Below are 20,718 nucleotides of genomic sequence, written 5' to 3' on the forward strand. Positions count from 1 at the left end.
GATTTATATACTCCTGTATATCAGAGCTAAGTAGTATCATTTTACAAATGCAAATAATACAAAAATTTGAGGAATAATACTCACATTTTACTGAGAGTGAAAGTGATGTATTCATTTTGGCCCTGCAGTCACATATAGTTTTACTGTGTTTTCTATTATTGGAAGTTAGCCATCAAATGGAAAAATTCCTGCTATCTAGCAAAATACTAAATTTAAGCAACCAGCAACAAAACTGAAATCCAGATGGGTTGTTCCCTTGGATTACATATATGCCAAAAACGGCAATAGTTAATCTCAAGAGAAACTCAGGATATACTGATAATGAACAGACTCTAAACCACATGGCATTTGAAATATGGCAAGTCCAAATTGAGATGTTCTGTACATGTAAAATACATACTGGGTTTCAAAGATGCAGAAGAAAAAAGGAATGTCAAGTATTATTAAAATGTTTATATTAAATACATTTCAAAACAGTAATACTTTAAATATAATGGGTTAAATAAAACACTATTAAAGGTAATTTCACCTGTTTCTTTTTTTACTTTTCTAATGTGACTACTAAGAACATAAAATTACATATATGGCTGACATTTTATTTCTATTGGACAGCACAGCACTAAATGAATGAAGTATGGTGATCAGCTGGCACTGGCTGAATATATATACCTGCCCTTCCAGATGTTACTTCTATGGCAGGTATAACATATGGTTCATACAGAAAGTTAAAAGAGAAAAGCACTGAAATAAAAAGCTAGGGTCAATTAGGGAGAAATTAAGAGAAATATTGAAAAAAATCATCATGCTTTAGAAATGTAAAAAAAAAAGGTGTTCTTTTCTTTTGCTACTTGAACTAATAGTATGTGTTATTTTTCTGCGGTACGCGGGTCTCTCACTGTTGCGGCCTCTCCCGTTGCAGAGCACAGGCTCCGGACGCGCAGGCTCAGCGGCCATGGCTCACGGGCCCAGCCGCTCCGCGGCATGTGGGATCTTCCCGGACCGGGGCATGAACCCGCACCCCTGCATCGGCAGGCGGGCTCTCAACCACTGCGCCACCAGGGAAGCCCTAGTAGTATGTTTTAATGAACATACAATGGAATAAGAAATTCCCCCAAATGACGAAAAGCTATTTTTCATTAAACTGACACATTAAGATGTTCCAGGAAGACATTCTTACATATGTTGGAACAAGTAAATCAATTTCTTTGGATAATACTTTTATTCTTCATATTTCTCGGACCTGCCTAAAAGGTCCTAAGAAATGAAACTGTGTGTCTGAGTTATTTTGTACTGTCACGCTGAGCAATTTTCTCCTGGGAGTTGGAGGCGTGGGTCAACAGGAGGTCTGGTGACGTCTGGGTGACTGACAGGGGTAGCTGGCCTTCCTCTGACATTGGAAGCCTCTCCAGGCTCCTTTCCCCAGGATTTTGGGTGAGCCTTTAACCACTGTGTTGTGAGGCCTCAGTTGCCTGTGAGGGAGTACATGTTAGGAGGGGATGTACATCAGTCTATACAAAAGCAGGCACACGCTTAGGATGAGAAAGGGAGATCGGGCATGGATGCATCCAGAAAGGGATGGGCTACAGGTGAGGACACATGTGTCTGTCAAGGGAGAGATGGAGCATCATTGCTTCTCCTTTTATACCCTTAGTCTAGTTAGTTCGAATGCTTTGCTTCCACTGCTGAACAGTAATAAAGGCAGCCAGTGGTAACGAGCTCCATTCCAAATCTCTGGAATCCTTTGGCTACTGTACAGCCTTCACAATGGTAGATGCTCAGTTACATATTTAAAAACAATATTAAACCAATGCTATTTAAACTCCTTTGACATCTTGAATACATTTACCTCAGAAAACTAATATACGGAGTTAATAAATATGAAAAGTGTTGCTGTACTAAAAAATGCTGTTTCAAAAAAATGTATCATTAGGACAGATCAAAAAGGAAAAATGAAGGCTTGAAGGCTGTTAGACTTATACCTAGGTAACATTTGAACATTTTTCCAAAATGAAAATAAAAATGGCAGTAAAGAATGCAGAACAGGGACTTCCCTGGCAGTCCAGTGGTTAAGACACCGTGCTTCCACTGCAGGGGGCATGGGTCAGGGAACTAAGATCCCGCATGCCGTGCGGCATGGCCAAAAAAAAAAAAAAGGAATGCAGGACAGCAAGATATAAACCAACTGTAATTGAAAAAACCAAAAAAGAGCTTGCTATTTAAGGAAGCAAAAAGCACACATTTATTCAGAGTACACGATAAGAATTCACTCATTTTTTTAATCTGACACACAAGCTAAGAACAAAGGTGAAAACAGATTACCCAGGAATAGGGATGTATCGGAGTCTCTTTGATTGGAGATCAGTGACTTCTATATAACCAGCTGTTTGTGGAGGGATAACATCTGCAAACAAGTCAAGACATGAGCCGAGGGTTAAATTACTGCATGATACAAAAATAGGACCTAAAGAAAGCATGGACGCTGCTAAAAGTGGAATGAAGTTTAGAGCGTAGAGCAGAACTCTGGGACCCACTTGACAAGGTCCTGCGCTGGCCAATTCCAGCCTTGAGGCTAGACTCTCAGAATTATGTTTTTGTCAGGGAACTACAGAGACTGTGAAATAGATGCATGTTAGTGATTCTTTACTGTCAAGAGCATTACCTAAATTCCTTTCATTTTCTTTGATAGCTTCCCCAAATGGGTCAATGTTTTATTTTAGCACTTACAGTTTATTTGAAAATATTTCATCATTTGAATTCTCTTTTTCCTTCCCAGGAAATCACAACGACGACGGTATAACACAGTGGAATCAGCACCTACTTTGAAACTGGACTGGCCTGGTAGAAAATCCTGGCTCTGATATTTCCTAACTATGTTTTACGCTGGCCAAGTTAGTTCTCTGAGACCTGCCTTCACCATTTGTAAAATGGGGATAACGACAGCATCTGAGCATCATAAACATTATTTGCACCCAATTAGTAGTTGCTCCACCCACAGTGGCTGTTATTATTAGGACCCTTCAAGACAAGAAAAGGTGAGGTGAGGACTGAGCAGTGGGGCGAGGACTCTGGGTCATGAAGAATATGAAAAGGCGGGGAAGGAGAGGGTGATGAGATATGGGGGGACAGAGTCCTCAACTCCAATTCTAGAGTTGTTTCCCAGCAAATTCCAGGCGTTTATTGACTTTTTCCCCAAAGCCCTGAGTACCACCACCATGCTCGTCATCACCAGCTGCCACCACTGTGTCAGGAACACTGCATCAGGAACACTGCTTAGTCTTTGTAGATAGTGTTTTTAACACTGACAACAACAAAGACCTTGGATTCCTGTTTGAGAGATGAGGAAGTAGAGACTTAACAGAGGTGGTGTAATAATGGGACTTGCCTGGAGAGTGATAGACAGAGAAGGCTTTCAAAACCAGGTCTTTCTTCTGGCTTTAAGATCTCTGCTCTGCCCACCGCTCCACAAAGATCCTACCTGAGCTGACCGTAGGGCAGCAATTTAAAAATGCCTTATTTTACAAAATCTTGGCCACCAATGTCTCTTTAAAAAAAAAAATCCCCCTACAAAGAACCCATACTCTTAAAGAATTTTGTCTGTTGTCTACCTCTTATTATAATTTCTGATTAGAATGAGATATCCGGAATGTCCACATTGAATTTATCCAATGTAGTTTACAAAAAATAAGAAACTTGGCATTTTAGTTTCATGTTTGCAGCTGAAGTTTTTTGAGTAGGCCATCCGAAAACCTCAATATATCTCTTATTTATTCAACAAACGTGATCGAGCTTACTTTGCACCAGACACTATACGAAGCATTGGGGATACACAGGAAAGAGATGTGTGTGGTTCCTGCCTTGTCTGAGGAGCCCACAGCATAAAGAGGAAAGCTCCTTTTTTTTGTTTTAAATCATTGTGAGCCTTTAGGGACTTCGAAAGGATTCTAGGGTGGGAATCACAGCCCTGGGGCCAGGTATGAGCTGCAGAGCTAGGCACGGAGTGGTCCCAGAGGGCAAAAGGGGGCAGGAGGAAGGGAAAGTGATGTCCACGGACAGCAGAGAGTAAGGAAGGAGAGTTACTATGGTAACCCGACCACCCAGCTGAATTGGCCATCCTCAGATAGCCATTTGTACAAAGCCAACATGCTTATCGTAAGTCATGCACCGCCTGCATTGGAAACGTTGCCTGGGATATAAGGTCAGTCTTGGACAAAGTTTTGCACCATATATCATTTTTGACAGTTCCTGCGGCTAGCACCTAACTGAAGTGGGTTGAATTACTTATAGACCCTGGTTCTTTGCCAAAAATGATGAGTTACTGAAGCGGTTGGGATCACTAGCGCTGCCTAGCTAGCCAGCTGCATCTGGCCTGCCACTTAGACGCATTCTCCTCTTCACAAGTAGTAGTATTAGACTGAGCTACCGCCACCAGTGCTTTTAGACTGCCTGAGAAAGCAAAGTAAGCCAACACATTTTAAGTATCTTTCTTTCTACAGCTTTCTTTCTTTCTTTCTTTCTTTTTTTTCAGTGTGCAAAGTTAATTCCATGGCATAAAGAGGATGAGAAAATGCAATAATGGCTGTGTCTATTTCAGGAAGGAGAAAGCAAGAATTTTATTCCTTGCGCTAAAACATATTTTCACGTATCAGAAAAGGCAATTTGTGGCTATAAAGCACTTTAAGGGTGGTGGTAGTGATGGTGGTAATGGCAAGGCTTGAAAAATAATCAGAATGGATGTTTCTGGATTTGAAAATAAATCAGCTCAGAATACATGATTGAATTAAGGAAGTGAAAACTGTGGCCAGATTTCCCTCCAAACTTAGCCAAATCCTTGTCTATCCATTTTAAATGTTTCAAAACTGTAGAGAGGATGGAGGTTCAGGAAATTTCCATTACATTTATAATCCAGGTGGATTTCGAAGAGAGGTATAAATATTTCAGGATTAGTTCACTAATGATTAAAGGGAAGTCACTGCTGCAGCATTTAGTGCGCGGTTCCCATATAGAGTGGGGACAGCTTAGACGCACAGTGCGAAGGTTAGGAGGGGGTATAAAAACCGTCAGACAAAGTAACCAAGAGCATTTTCAGAGGGAAGATGAAATTATATAAAAAATTCACTCCTTCAAGCAATGTAATTTGATGTACTTCTGTTAACTACTAGGTTAAATGTACTTCTGTATTCACAGATTAAAAGAGTGATGTGTGCCCTGAGATTGTGCTGATACCAAATCTTTGAATTTACTCAAAGTTCAGAAAACAGTACACTGCTTTCAATCAAGAGTCATTATTTTGTATTTAAAGAGCTGAGGCCTATGATTTAAAGTAAAAAAAAAAAAAAACCTAATGTTTAACTAGAAGGAAAATGATTGGAAGAAAGAAGTAAATCTCTCCCCATCTGCATTAACCACAATTTATACCATCTCTCTAAAAGCCACCAGGAGAGTAGCCTTTACAATTGCTATTGATTTCTTTAATAAAAGGCTGATGTGCATTAGTTCCTGACTAATCAGGTGGTGGGATTCTATTTACTTTAAAAAGATTAATTTAGCTTGAATTATCATTAGAGATCTATAGGCACATAGATTAAAGAGTCAAACAGACGGAAGGAAAAAATCATCAGCCTTGACTTTCCTCCTCTCACCCCTCATGTTCTGCTCCCAGAGATGCTTTCAACTTCTTAAAGCTGTTTCTTTGGTATTCACCTTCATCCTTATGGTGCTGTCTTCATGTTTTAGTTTTAGGCATTATTTATTGACTTCTCACCATGTAAGATGAGAGTTTAACTCTTCACATACCCCTCCCCCTGCCTACCACCTCATTTTTCCCATCCCCCAGTACATTTATATGAAAATTTTTCATGAGATTAACATCCAGCACTTATGTTGTTATGATTATATAAATGCTCTTTACAGCTGAGCTATGCCTTATCATAGCATTATTGCTTTTTCTTTTCATGGAGTTAATAATCATGCTTTGTTGTTGGTTTACTTTTTTACGTACCTAGCACAAATTCATCCTCGAAGTTTTCCCTATGTCAAAATTTCTTAATGTGTTCAAATAGTTGGGTTTATCAACTTCACTGTCTTGGAGGCATCTCTCCTGAAATCTTCTCAACTTTTCTAATCCTAGGAATCTGGTTGATTCCTAGGCCTGTGCACAGCTAGCATCCTGAGATCTCCCTTTACCATTCTCTTAGGATTTTTTTTTTACAGCCCACATTTAAAAAATTATTCCTGGGCTTCCATGGTGGCACAGTGGTTAAGAATCTGCCTGCCAATGCAGGGAACACAGGTTCGAGCCCTGGTCCAGGAAGATTCCCCATGCTGCGGAGCAACTAAGCCCATACACCTAGAGCCCGTGCTCTGCAACAAGAGAAGCCACCGCAATAAGAAGCCCACGCACCGCAACGAAGAGTAGCCCCTGCTCGCCGCAACTAGAGAAAGCCTGTGCGCAGCAACGAATACCCAGTGCAGCCAAAAATAAATAAGTAAATGTATTTAAAATATTATTCCTTTGTGTCAGACACTAACCTAAGCACTTTCTATACATTTGGAATATTTAAGGAACATTACCTTAAAAAATGAGGATAAATAAAACTCCTAGCAACCAAGAGAAAAATGGCAAAAATATATAAACAGGCAATTTTCAGAAGAGTAAATCACAACATATAAAAAGATACTCAAACTTACTAGAAATCAAGAATGTGCACAATAAAAGGTCTGACCTTTGCAAGAGAAGATGGGGATGGAGAGTAGCCTCATCTTTTATGCTGCTGGAACAATAACTTTGGGTAACAATTTGGTAATTTCACTCTTAGATATATACCCTACAGACTCCCCACATATACACAAGGAGACTGGTACAAGAATACCTGTAATAGCAAAAAATTGTAAAGAACGTAAACATGTACCAATAGAGAACAGATGAATAAACTGACTGTGCTGTATGTACAGCAGTGAAAATGAATGAAGTGTGGATGATGACAAAGATTCTCTGCTTTATCTAGAGAGTCTGGTATTAGTGAAAGGATAGACACATATTGTGTTGGCCAAAAAGTTCGTTTGGGTTTTTCCGTATCATCTTATGGAAGGTGTTATAGAAAAGCCCGAACGAACTTTTTGGCCAACACAATATAGATGAATGGAACACAAACAAAAATCCATAAACAGACTCACATACGTGGTCAGTTGATTTTCTGAAGAGGTCCAAAGACAACTGAATAGAAAAAGGACAATCTTTTCAGCAAATGGTACTGGAACAATTGACTATCCCCACGCAAAACGATGAGTCTCAATCCACACCTTGCGCCATATAAGAAAATTAACTCAAAGTGGAGTACAAACCTAAGTGTAAAATCTAGAAATATGATATTTCTAGAAGAAAACATGAGAGATTTGGCCCTTCACCAAAATGGGAGAAAATGTTTGGAAAGCATGTATCCGATATTGGACTTATATCTAGAATATATAAAGAACACTCAAAAATCATTAAAAAGAAAGCAAGTAATCCAATTCAGAAAGTGGGAAAAGATTTGAAGAGACGTTTCACTAAAGAAGATAGCTATGAAAAGATGCTCAACATCATTTGGCACTAGGGAAAATGCAAATTAAAATCATAATGAGCTATCACTACACACCTGCTAGAATGGTGAAAAACTGACAATACCAAGCACTGAAAAGGTGGCAGAGCAACTGGAACTTTCACCATTGCTGACAGGAATGCAAAATGGTATTGCTCTTCTGGAAACCAGTTGGGCAGTTTTATCATATGACATAAAAATGCCATTCCTACATATTTACCCAAGTGAAGCAAAAATTTATGTTCACTTAAAAATCTGTGCAAACATGTTCATAGCTGCCTCATTAGTTATTGCCCAGAACTGGAAACTATACAAATATCTATCAACTTGTGAATGGATAAGCAAACTGTGGTATATCCACGCAATGGACTACTACTCAGCAATAAAAAGGAACAAACAATTGGTACACATAACATATATGATTCTCAAATACATAATAGTAAGTGAAAGACACCAGACTCAAAAGACCACATACTGTGTGATTCCATTTATATGACATTCTGGAAAAGGCAAATCAATAAGGACAGAAATCAGATCAGTGGGGGTCTGGGGGAAGGCAGAAGGCTTGATGGCAGAGTGGCACAGGGGAGGTGTTTGGGGAGATGGAACTGTTCTCTGTCAGTTATGGTGATGGTTACACAACTGTATGTATCTGTCAAATTCACAGCAACATACACTAAAAAGGATGAATTTTACTCTGTGTAACTGGTCCCTAATAAGAACAAATGAGAACAATAAAATATTTAAATAAAAACACTCTGTCTGATGTGTGGAGAATGGGGGGTGGGGGAAGAATGGAAGAGGGAACTCTGTCAGACAGCTACTGCAGCGTTCCAGTTCAAGATGGTGGTGATTTGGATGTTGGCAACTCAACTGTAGACAAGTGGGTGGATGTAAGGTATATTAAGGTTGTATCAAAAGGACATGGTGATTGATGATGATGTGGAGGGTGAGGGAGAAGCATCAGGGCTGACCCACTGGTTTCTGGGTGGATGAAGGTGCACTGAATTCTGGTATAGAATTTCTTGTAACTCCTGGAGTACTCTGTAATGCCTCTGCACCTTTCTCATGGGGTTTTCTCTTCTTGGAACAATTCCTTCATCCGATTCCCTCCCATTCATCTTTCAAGAGTCAGCTCGGAATCACAAGCCTGGCTTGTAAGCTCCTCCTTTGTGTTTATATATCACCTTGTGAATATGCCTATAGCACTGCACTGCAATTGTCAGTGTATTCACCTGCCTCTTCTACCATAAAAAACATTCTAAGGAAATGGTGATTTATTTGGAAGGAACTAATTCTAACATTATCATATAACCAGGACTTTTCAAACCCAGTAACAGATTATGATAATGTGTTTAGTATTATATTTATGAAGTCCACACTAATATAATGAATGTAAACACAGGACAATATTATTACCACTATGATGCAAATAATAATCAGTGGCTCGATGATCAAAAATTTTCATAATTATCCTTTATGATGAAAGCCAGTGTGGTTCAGTAAGCATAGCTGTGGCCTTGGGTTGGAAGACTTTGGTGCAAATCTGGGCTCTGCTGACCACGGCTGGGGAGAACCCCAGCAAGTTACTTTACCTCTCAGTCAGTTTCCCTGCATATAAACTTGAGATAGAATGGGAATTTGACGATTAAATGAATTTATACAAGGAAAAGTGATCAGCACAGGACCTGGCATAAGATATGCAGTAATAAACATAAGTTGACTTTCAGAGCACTGGTAAGTGAATCAGGCTGCATAAGTCCCTGGCCTTTAGACACAGGAGTTTAAGGCAAAAGTCTTAAACTCCTATGAGAAGTTTAGTGAAACCCTTCTGAGCACATATAGGTCTTTTTAGTTACTAAACCCTGTTAAAATTATTCATATTCATAAATATAAAATGATAATGATAAGTTAAATATCCCTACCAAAACCAAACTACCTTTGACTAGCTTGATAAAATAGGAATTGGTAAGTTTCTTACCTTTTGGGTAGATATCTTTTAGAGGGACTTCTCCTGGGGGCAAAATCCTGACTATCTGATTAGTATCCAAAAGCGTCACACAATTGCTCTGCTTTGGAGTTCCAATTTTCTTCTTCCCTCCATAGAATGTATCAGTGACCCTCGATTTATGCAAAGACGTTGGCCTTTTCCAAGAATAAACTTCACTAGGTGACTAAAAAAAAAAGGAGAGGAATTCAAGCACTGAAGTATTATAAAGTACATTCACAACTTTTACAATGCAGTCCTTTAAGCAGATACCAGTGGTAAACTTGTATTTCACAAATATAAGAAAATCAAATTATTCCTTAACCTTTTTGAATTTGGTACAGAAGAGAGCTGCTTCATCAATAATCATAATTTTCAGACAAGTGTGAAATATGCAACACATTTTTTATCTTGAATTATAGCTAAAAAGAGGGAATATAATAATACAGGTAATTTAAGTAACTATAAATAAATATACTATAGCATCCACTATCTGGCATAAGGAATAGTATTACCAGTATTTCTCAAGCCCCTGGAAGGCCCCTTTTCAATCACCTCTCTTTCATATTCCCTAGATTTCAATTCTTCTGAAATTTTGTGTTATTTTCTCTTGCTTTACTTAAAATTTTTACCACATATCTATTTATCCTTCTCTACTCCAAGATCACAGATATTCTCCTATGTATTTGTTAAACATTTTGAAGTTTTGCCTTTCACATTTAGTTCCTTAACCCCTCAGGAGTTTATTTCTGTGAGTGGTATGAGGCAGGGCTCCATGCTTATCTTTTTTTCACATGGATAGCTAATTGTTCAAATATCATTAACCTTTGCCCACTGATCAGCACTGTTATCGGAAAAGTTTCATGTATGTAGGCAGCTGTTTCTGGGCATTCCATTCTGTTCTACTGTATATTTTTCTACCCCTAGGCCAATACCATGTGGTCTTAGTTACTAAAGCTTTTTAATAAGCCTTGAAATTTAGTAGGGCAAGTACCTCTGCTTTTTTTTTTTGCGGTACGCGGGCCTCTCACTGCTGTGGCCTCTCCCGTTGCGGAGCAACAGGCTCCGGACGCGCAGGCTCAGTGGCCATGCCTCACGGGCCCAGCCGCTCCGCGGCATGTGGGATCTTCCCGGACCGGGGCACGAACCCATGTCCCCTGCATCGGCAGGCGGACTCTCAACCACTGCGCCACCAGGGAAGCCCTACCTCTGCTTTTCATTCTTGGTTCTTCTTCAGAAATGTCTTGGGTATTGTTTGCCCTTGCTCTTCCATAAACATGTGTGAGAGTTGCATTTGCATTGCATCCTTGTCAGTACTTGGTATTGTCAGTATTTATTTATTTATTTATTTATTTTAGCCATTCTAATAGGCAATAGTAGTATCTCATCGTGGTTTTATTTTGCATTTCCCTATTAACTAATGATGTTGAACATCTTTTCATGTACTTAATTACCATCCATATATCCTCTTTGGTAAAGAGTCTGTTCAAGTCTTTTGCCCATTTTTTTTTATACATTTACCTCCGATTTTATTTCTATATCTACTTAAATACATTGAAAACCATGAGTTCACCCAGATACACACAATTCCAATCCAACCACTATAGGACTCACTCTAGTTTCCTTTCCTTCTGTATCTGTAACTCCCTTCTTTAACAGTGAGAAACCTAGACGTCATTACCCTTCATATACTTACTTTTTGGCTCAGTCCCACTGTATATGACTCATCTCCCATCTCCACCACTAACTTTCCCTTCCAGGCCAATGCCCTCCTCACTCTGCTTGGCCTGATAGCCCACAGTGAGCTATGCGCATGTATCAACAAACTCTTCACCTTACTTGGGCTCCCACATCCCACACCAGGCTGCCCCTTCATGGGGTACCATCTTCATCCTGGCTGGACTTGATTCCCAATCGCCAGTTGTTACTCCCTCCCACACCACAGATATCTTGCTCATCTGCTCAGTCTCTGACCTCTGACACCTCATAATGGGCCACTCTGCCCATTTTTTATACTGGATTATTTTCTTACTCTTGAGTTTTAAGAAATCTTTATATATTTTGGATACAAGTCCTTTGTTGGACATGTGATTTGCCAATATTTTCTCCCAGCCTGTAGACTGCCCTTTCATTCTCTTAACAGTGTCTCTTTTACAGAATGGAGGTTTTTAATTTTGAGGAAAGTCAAGGTATTAAAAAAATTTTCTAATGGATCATATCTAAGACGCTCAGAACAATGTTTAGTAGAAGTGGTGGTAGTGCGTATCCTTGTCTTACTCTTGATATCGAAACAAATGCTTTTAACGTTTCACTATTGAGGATTCACTATGATACTTGCTGTCGGTTTTTGTAGCCATCTGGTAGTAGGTTAAGAGAGTTATAATAAGTTCATAATAATTTAGGTGCCTTTGATAATGCTATAAAAAGTTAATAAGAGATGACATGCCCTTTTGTGAAGAATCAAAAGAAATTCACATCAAGTCAGAAAGGCACTGTAATATATAGTAGGAAGGATATGCGTTTGAGGGTCAGTCACCCTTGAGCACAAATCCCAGATCCCTTATTCAGTATCTTTGTGGCCTGGGGGATATATCCTCTCTGTTTTTGTTTCTTTCTCTATAAAACCTTGTGCAATTGTTGTAAAAATTAATTATCATGTACGAAATGGTTTAGAATAGTAGAGTGCCTGACTTGTGTTGGGGTCTAAAAAATATGACTGCTCTCATAAAATGCTGAAAGGCTGTCTAACTGAATGATCTAATCTATCATTAAACAAAAATTCATGAACATCTCCGATACGGTGGGTAATAAATATGGAGATGCAGCTTTTAATTTAACAAGGTCACTAGTCCTACAGTCTACAAAGGATTTCTAGAGGGTCAATATAAACATTACCTTATACTCAGCTTTCTTACCTTTTTATAGTGACATTATATTTCTATACTCATTTCTTCAATCAAAAGATCAATTTTTAAAACAGTTCCACCTTCAGAAAAGTAGCTCCAGTATTTTCTCTACTGATAGCAGCAAACATTGTAGAAAGCATATTAAACATAACTCTTTCACTTAATCAAGGCTGCCGTAGATGCCGTATTCCAACAACATGTTTCATTTTCAGATATATAATCCACAGCAAATGTTTTTTACTTGATAATTAAGAAGACATATGGCAAAGTCCTAAGCCACACATTATCCACCGGGTTTTGGATTTCAAAAGTCTTATACCCTGAAGTACTCATCATTCATTAATTACATTAAAATTTTGAGGCAGGTGAGACTGGTGTACTATTAAGCAGAGCCATTATTTTTATCTTTAAGTGACTCTATCATCCCACCTAAAAGCTACAAAGGAAATTATGAAAATTAAATGTTTAATCAAAACACATGGAGTTACATCTAAGGTTATGAGATGTACCTTGGGCTGAAATAACCTTTATATTTCATGTTCTCACATTTCCATCAGGGGAAGATGGTACCTAGTTTCACCTCAAGTCAATTATGAATAGCCTCTTCTTTACAGATAATAGTAAATAACAGCAGAAGGATCCATTTAAAAGCAAATTAAATTGAGACCACCAGCATTTATAGTATAATCTGGATGCAGCAAAGATATAAATCAGAGCAAAACTCAGTGGAAAGTGGACTGGTGTTCATGAGTGTTGAAAAATTTAACCTACAGTTATGAGACTCCAACATATTTCACTTTAAAAAATTCTGGAAGAAATATTATTTTGTTAGTCTCAAATTGTCCCTCTTGACAGATGACATGAGCACACATTAAGATAGCATGATATAAAATCACTGTCAGTAGGTTAACTATTTACCTGTCACATGAGCTCCCATGTATGGAGAATCCTGGTTTTCCTTTACTAAATTATATAATTGCACTACAATGTATATGTTAATTTTTAACAAGCAATGAAACCATATAGAATGAATTTTTTAATGACTGGTCTGGAAAACAGAAGGTTGATCTGAAATGCTTACCAGAAAATTATTACGTTTTTAATTACCCCTCAAATAGGCTTATAGAGTATAGGCCAAAACGGGGGGAAGAAATAGTTATTCAATCATTTAAGAAATTTATGCTTACCATGAGATCTGGGAAACCAACAACGACTGTAGCATAACTATTCTCATCTGCAAGAATTCGGTTAGGAGAGGCAATCTTTTGTCCCACAGCTGAACTCAGATTTTCAGATGATAGTTGATGACTTGAAATTTTATGAGGTATGCTGAAGTCTGTTTCTAAAAAGTGTCAGAGAAATGTTAAACACCATATGCCCCTAAAATGCTCCAGGAATTAATTTTTGCAAGATTCATTCTCACCAACTCAAACAGAAAAGCACAAATCAAAAAAGAGAAAACGCTTTCAGTTACACTCATGGCTTTTTGTCTGAGAAAACTCAGTTTTCACAATCATGGCATCTTCTCAAAGTGATTTCAAGTATTTATTCAAGAATTCAAATTTTTATTAGCAATCAAGATTAATATAATAGCACTCTGCAGAAAGAGGTGAAACTGGCCCAAACCAGTCTTAGCAATGGTATATTTTAGAATTTTTTTCATAATTACTTTTCATCCCTCCAAAACTGTGATGAACAAAGTAGAAATACTGATGGGCTGTGTAAAAAAGAAATGATGCAATCCTAAAATAGACTTGGAACCTACATATATGTAAACATTCTGACTTGTTAGTTTAAAAAATTCAAAGACAGAATTTAAAAGACGATAGATTCTTGCTTACTGTTTCTAGTGTAGTGACTAAGATTTCTTTTTTGGTATAAAGTTAACATGTTGATATTGTTGTCCTTAAATGATTCTAGAGGACAGTGTGTATGCAGGCATGTACCTATACAGCCACAAACACACAGAACACAGTATTTACCTTGTGTGACTCCAAACCCTGTGCTAGGCAGCTCCTCTTTCAGCACATACAACTGGCAAACCCTACTGTCCTCAGATTCGATGTGTGCAGGCTTAGTTAAAAGATATTTCCTGTAAACAGACAAAACATCTAAGTGAAAAGTCTTTCTTTTTCTAATAACTACGAGGCCAGACTAGGAAAAATCAGAGTTCCCATATCCTGCCCGCCCCCGCCAAAGCCTCCGGACGCGCAGGCTCAGCGGCCAGGGCTCACGAGCCCAGCCGCTCCGCGGCATGTGGGATCTTCCCGGATCGGGGCACGAAGCTGCGTCCCCGGCATCGGCAGGCGGACTCTCAACCACTGCGCCACCAGGAAAGCCCCAAAGCCTCCTTTTTATATTCTGAGTATAATTTGCAGTTTCAGAGTTTCATCATGAATTAAAAAAATAACTTCTTAACACTGTATAAGAGCAGTGCATAATAACAACGCAGTAATAAATGTGAACTGAAAATCCAGTACTTCCTGTAAGAGGAAGGGCCATTAAAAAAAAAAAGAAAAGCGACTCTAAAGAGACACATCCGTACTATCATGGAGCCTGCTGTTAATATGACTGATCAGCAAGTATGGGGGAGCCCAACCTCTGATTTGTGACCAGCTAAGGGACAGAAGCCCTCACTGCTGTAAACCCCTTGATCTACTTGTCTATAAGATTTCTAATATAGGAATATATAAATAGCCAGGAATCTTTTGCAGCAGGTCACTTCTGCTTGTCAGCAGAGGGCCAGAGAATCTGCATGAATCCAGTAGGTGTAATGCATGAGGGAGGGTGACTCAAAATTTACTGTGCACCCCACTTATGCCGAGTGTACATAATGTCCTTTTCATCAAGAAGTATACGGTCCAATGGAAGAGGCAACACAAACATAAACATAACCAAATAAGAGCACACGAGATAAAATGAAGAAGAAACTTCTAAGGGGTGGATCCTGTGAAGTTACAAAAAAGCAACAGCATTTGGATGGAGACTGTGGCCCTTTGAAGAGAGGATAAACTAAAAATCTATTTTGAAGTATCTCTAGTTTGGCAAGAATACAGTGAATTCTCAGTGTGCTAACAGGAAAAATCCTAAAGAAATACAGATCAGTTGTAAAAGTCATTATGTTTTCACTGTTAATTTCAAGGTCATCTTCTGAAACACTTTTATAATTACTCTGCAAAGTTACATTTAATTTATTTAAATTTTCCCGTCCCCTCTTCTTCGAAGTTTCACCTATAGAGATGCTGCCAAATACAGAAATTGTTAAAAGACAGACACAGGAAGACAGAGCTGGCTAACTGAGACAGGATGCTGGCTAACTGAGCACACTCCATGAGGTGCTATGTAGATCTACCCACTGATGTGTTTTGCTCTCCACCAGAAGCCATTTGTCTTCTGCTACGAGAAAAACTGTCTGGAGGTTGATGGGAAGTGAGATGGTGTGAGTTCGCCCTTCTAGAACATCCAGCACAGCCAGGGTGTTCCTGAAAACAACAAAAAAGAAAACTGTCTGAAAGGAAATGGTGAGGATATTGGTTGAGTAACCATGGCACAGTCATTTCATGATATATTATACAACCCTAAAAACAATGTTTTTAAGACTAGATAATAACATAGAAAAATGTTAATTGAGAAAATAGATGTATAAAACTCTAAACTATATAAAGGTATGCATAAGAATTAAAAATAAGAAGTGAGAGCGGCCATGCTAGTAGTGGTTGTAGACGGAATTATGGGCAGTGTCTTTTCTTATGTCTGTTTTTCAATGTTCTGCAATGTGGGATAAGATACTTTTAGAATAAAATATTTCTAATTTTATTACATTAGTTTTACAATAAACAAGCATAATTAAAGGAGGAAATAGAATGGACACAATAAGGATCCCAGATTAAATCTCCAACAAAGAGCTCACCCTTTTTCTTTGTAGAATACTAGCCAGTTTTTGTGTGCAAATTCTTTACACATTTTGTAAGTTTCCTAGAGACAAAACAAAACAAAATATTCACTTTAAATGTGTCAGATGCATTCATGTCTATTCAGCTGCTTTTCCTTAAATAAAGTTCTGCAACATGTAATTCTCTGAGAAGCTACCTCTTTATCCACTCCAAGACTCTTACGGTAACATAGATTAAAATATATTTCAAAATTAATTGTGAACTGCATACTAAAACATCTTTAGAATAATGTTTTAGGGGACTTCCCTGGTGGTCCAACCAAATAAATAAATAAATATTTTTAAAAAAGAATATTAAAAAAAATGCCAAATACTGGTTAGAAATAAACATGCTATCTGGTGATTAACTGTGGAATTTGTACCATAGCATAAATACATAGGAAATATTTTGTTTCTTAGATTTGGATATATTTATGACATTTAAAATATCTCTTTTCTTCGTGGTCTTTTAAGACCTAAGTATGCTGTCGTGCAGGGCAGAGGGTAAGCCTTATTTTATATCCATTATCTTTTTCTAAATGGCAGAAAAAATTCTCGTTGGTTAGCCAAAATGTTTACTAGTTTAATTTAGTTAATAAGCTAAAACGTTTATTTATCTAGTAAATGTAATCAGCTGTTGCACTCATAGGTTCATTACATAAATCCAAACATAAACTCGTAACTGGAAAACTATTAAAGTGACTATTAAAGTGCATGTTAGGGATTTGTCATGAACACCACACTCAAATGGCTCATGATGTCCTATTATTGTGAGTTGCGTCCTGACAAGTCTTCATGTGACTATGATGGATACAAAAAGAAGCTACTGATATTGAATTATATATGTATGTATTCTACCTATTTGTATCATATTAAAATTTACAAGTAATAAGAGAATTCTCTTGTGCATTATAGCAAACAAAAGGCACCACAAGGGATGGGCAGGCATGCATTTTTACGGTTAGAAAGCTATGGAAAATCCTTGGCAATTTGCTGGACAAGTTGGGTATTTCTTACAGCTTCCTCCTTGTTCCACCAGGAAGTTTTCTTAAGTGTAAACTCTTCTGAAGGTAAGATGAGACGATGAAGGGCTTGGCTAGTGGTATCCAACAACAGGATGACATTGCTCTGGAAATAAAGAGAACAGTTTGTTTGTTTGCCTGTTTATTTATTTATTTATTTATTTAATTAATTTAGCAGCAGCCTCTTGGCAGCCTGGGAATAAAGGGAATAGCGATAAACAAACCAAAGGGAAGACGACAATATTGAAATATTTAAGAGACACCATGAAGACACTAAATGTTTTTCTCTAATACAGAATTTAAAGTATTAGATGGTTTAATGAAGATATTTCTAATTATGTAATGCAGAATCTTCTCTTTGAAGATTTTATCTTAAAACCATCGCCTTGTAAATATAGGCTAGCTTAACCATAATTGCTGTTTTATTACATACAAATGAGGAAAGTAAGAGAATTGATAATTTTAAAAGCCCATTTACTTTTATCAAAATTACACTTAAAGAAGGTTCTGTTGAAAACTCTCTTACGCTGTGCATAATTGAATCTCATTTATTCTTTTCACAAATCCAGGTTCAACTCAGAAAATATGTACATGTTATAAAGATGGGTTAGCAAGAAAATATCAAGGACCCCAAGAACCTAGCTAGTAATGAGTGTTTCATCTTGACATTCACTAAGCTTGAGAACTTTCATAGCTGGTGCTGTAATAACGTACAGACAAGAGATTGCTCCAGCAGCATTATCACAGTTATGCAAATGAAGTAATAATCTCTCAGTAATTAGGAGGACTTTTTCAAGAAAAAAATTAAAAAAAAAATTAACCTTAGGCATTAAAATAAGTGAACAGAAACACATGAAATAAGAATTTAAAATTGAGAAAGCCAGAAAAGATTAAATATTTTAAAGACATGCAAAGAAGTGGGCTTTTTTCATTAAAATTTAAAGACATTTGAAGATTATACTAACAGGTTTACAAAAAGGCACCAGAAAGTTTTTTGTCAGGAACTGTCTTTTCTTTCTTTCTTGTTTTTGTTTATTTTGTCTTATTTTGTTTTGTTTTAAATTTGGGGCCCCTTCAGTTATCTTAACCCTTATGAACTTTTCATTTCAAGAACTTTCTTTGGGGAAAATAAAAGCACAAAGCACCCGAAGAATTAATATATATTTTGCAAAATATATACAAAACATGAAAAGTCTGTTCATTTGTTCCATAACATTTATCGAGCAGCTTATATTTAAAGCACAAAGGAGAATACAATGATGAATTAACCATGACCCTTGCCCTTTATTACTTAATCCAGTTAGAGGGAAATAAAAAATGTAAGGAGAGTAATGATTCATCTGCAAATCTGAGACCTCATAGTGTGGTTTCAATTTATTTTACTAGTCAATTTTACCGAAGTGCTCAAGAATTAAAGTAGTATTTGTTCCAAAGTCTCCTTTATTCCATATACTCTGAATCTTGGCTGTATTAAAAAATTCTACCAAGCATGTTGACAACGCTTAAATTTTTCCATAAACACTCTTAGAATGCATCATTCTGTATAATATGTAATTCTCCATTAAGAATGTGTGTTAGTAATGTTCTTTTTAAAATCAACATGTCATATAAGAAGCACCGTTCCTGGCATTTGAAAGTTTGAAAATGAGGAAAACCCTAAGGAAAACTCTTAAAGTTTTCCTTAAGAAAATGTATTAATAAGTTAAAAATTTACAGTCTCTGTTCTAGATTAAATCTTTTTTGAGTAAGTATTTTTTAAAGGAGAAACTCTCTCTTATGATAAATATGTACAATATTAACATGAATTGTTAGCACTTAAGCAATTTGGGGTAATATTAACTTTTCTAAGCAACATAAAGTTCTAAAAATAATGTTTGATCCCAAAATATGATTAAGTAGAAGAATAAGCAGATGATTAAACAGATATGATTATGCAGAAAAATTAGTACAGTTTTGCATTTTTCTTCCTTTTTAGGGTCTAATACTTATATACTCATAACTTTGCATAAGTGAACTGAAAAACTGCATCTTTCTAAGTAACAGAAAACATACAGATATATATATATATATGTTTATATACACACACATATATATGTTTCCAGCCACTGCTGTATTTAGAATTAGTTCTAGAAGCAATTGGCAACATGAAGGAGTTCTGCTGCTCCATCCTTTTAGATGTTAATGGTTTCCTTCTGTAAATGAATAATGATATATTCTGTCTGAGTTCAAAAATAGAATTCTGCATCACATATGAGTACATGTAACTGTGGTTTTGGCTCTCTTTTAAGGGGGGCAGGGAGGAGAAGCGAGTGAGCAATTTTATTATGTTTGTATTTGACTGGGAGAAAAGTAACCTCTGGATGACCTCAATGTCCTAAAGTCTGAAGTTCTAAACTTTGTACAGATGTAATAAGTAATCTCATGGGGCGGGTGGGGGGAGGAGGCTTTATTTTTAGGCATGGCAAAATTTCCCTTTCCTCACTTAAGATTTTATTTTAGCCAGGAATTTTTGAACAACTTCTTAAACTAACCAGGGAAATGTATCTGTTGCCAAGCTGTATAAAGACAAGGGAGAGATGAATTAATGGAAGTACTTCTCTACAATATTTTAGCTCCTTTGTCAGGGCAGAATGGGGGAGAACGAACTGATGGCAGTGCACACATTTTTTATTCGATTACAATTATTTATCATTTGTTAACTTTTACAGTTACATGCTGTTCATCTGGAATTAAGGAGGTCTTAGATCCTAGCAGGGACATAATATAAAACCGACAGCTGATATATCCTCTCTAGGAAAAGAAGAGGCAGTTCAGAGTACAGGTAGCGAAAGTATCCTGATAAGCTGTGCGTGCCTGCTCAGGGCATTGAGGTACCCTTCTGGAAAACTGTTGAAACTGGTCCAAGGGATAAGCCAGGTAGCATGCAAGAATGCCAGGAGGGGAAGTGTGGGCTGTGCAAGTCAAGCACAGCTTTACACTGAAAAACAGATTTTCTTTGATGAAAGTCCTTATAAGTGAGCAGGGTATTGGTCAGCAATGTTGCCAAATAACTGGATCTTTTGAGAAAATAAAATACTTCCTGAGAACCTGAAAATCTCGTACTTTTAAAGAATTGGTATATGTAAATTTGACAGTTTATCTGACAGCTGAAAATCTGGCAAGATTGTTTGAATAAATACTCCAAATGCAGACTCCTATTTAAATCTGATTGGTTTCCTGAATCAAAAATCACCAAGACATGTGCTTTTTAGGACAGATTCTTCTGGCTATAGAATTCAATTCAATGGCATTGGTA

General features: G+C 37.3%; 1 protein-coding gene across 1 annotated transcript in view; it reads right to left on the bottom strand.

The window, feature by feature from the left end:
- The window catches only part of VWA8 (von Willebrand factor A domain containing 8), a gene marked incomplete at its 5' end in the record, with an annotated part of 367,871 nt that overhangs the window by 104,507 nt on the left and 242,646 nt on the right, over nucleotides 1–20,718 (bottom strand). The window contains 7 exons of the mRNA XM_082676017.1: nucleotides 2,320–2,401; nucleotides 9,559–9,751; nucleotides 13,658–13,812; nucleotides 14,453–14,562; nucleotides 15,827–15,952; nucleotides 16,381–16,445; nucleotides 17,419–17,529. Coding sequence (XP_082532143.1) covers nucleotides 2,320–2,401; nucleotides 9,559–9,751; nucleotides 13,658–13,812; nucleotides 14,453–14,562; nucleotides 15,827–15,952; nucleotides 16,381–16,445; nucleotides 17,419–17,529 — 842 coding nt within the window. The remainder of the gene's footprint in view (nucleotides 1–2,319; nucleotides 2,402–9,558; nucleotides 9,752–13,657; nucleotides 13,813–14,452; nucleotides 14,563–15,826; nucleotides 15,953–16,380; nucleotides 16,446–17,418; nucleotides 17,530–20,718) is intronic.

Source organism: Grampus griseus (assembly GCF_964374135.1).
Source record: "Grampus griseus genome assembly, chromosome: 18".
NCBI classification, from domain to species: domain Eukaryota; kingdom Metazoa; phylum Chordata; class Mammalia; order Artiodactyla; family Delphinidae; genus Grampus; species Grampus griseus.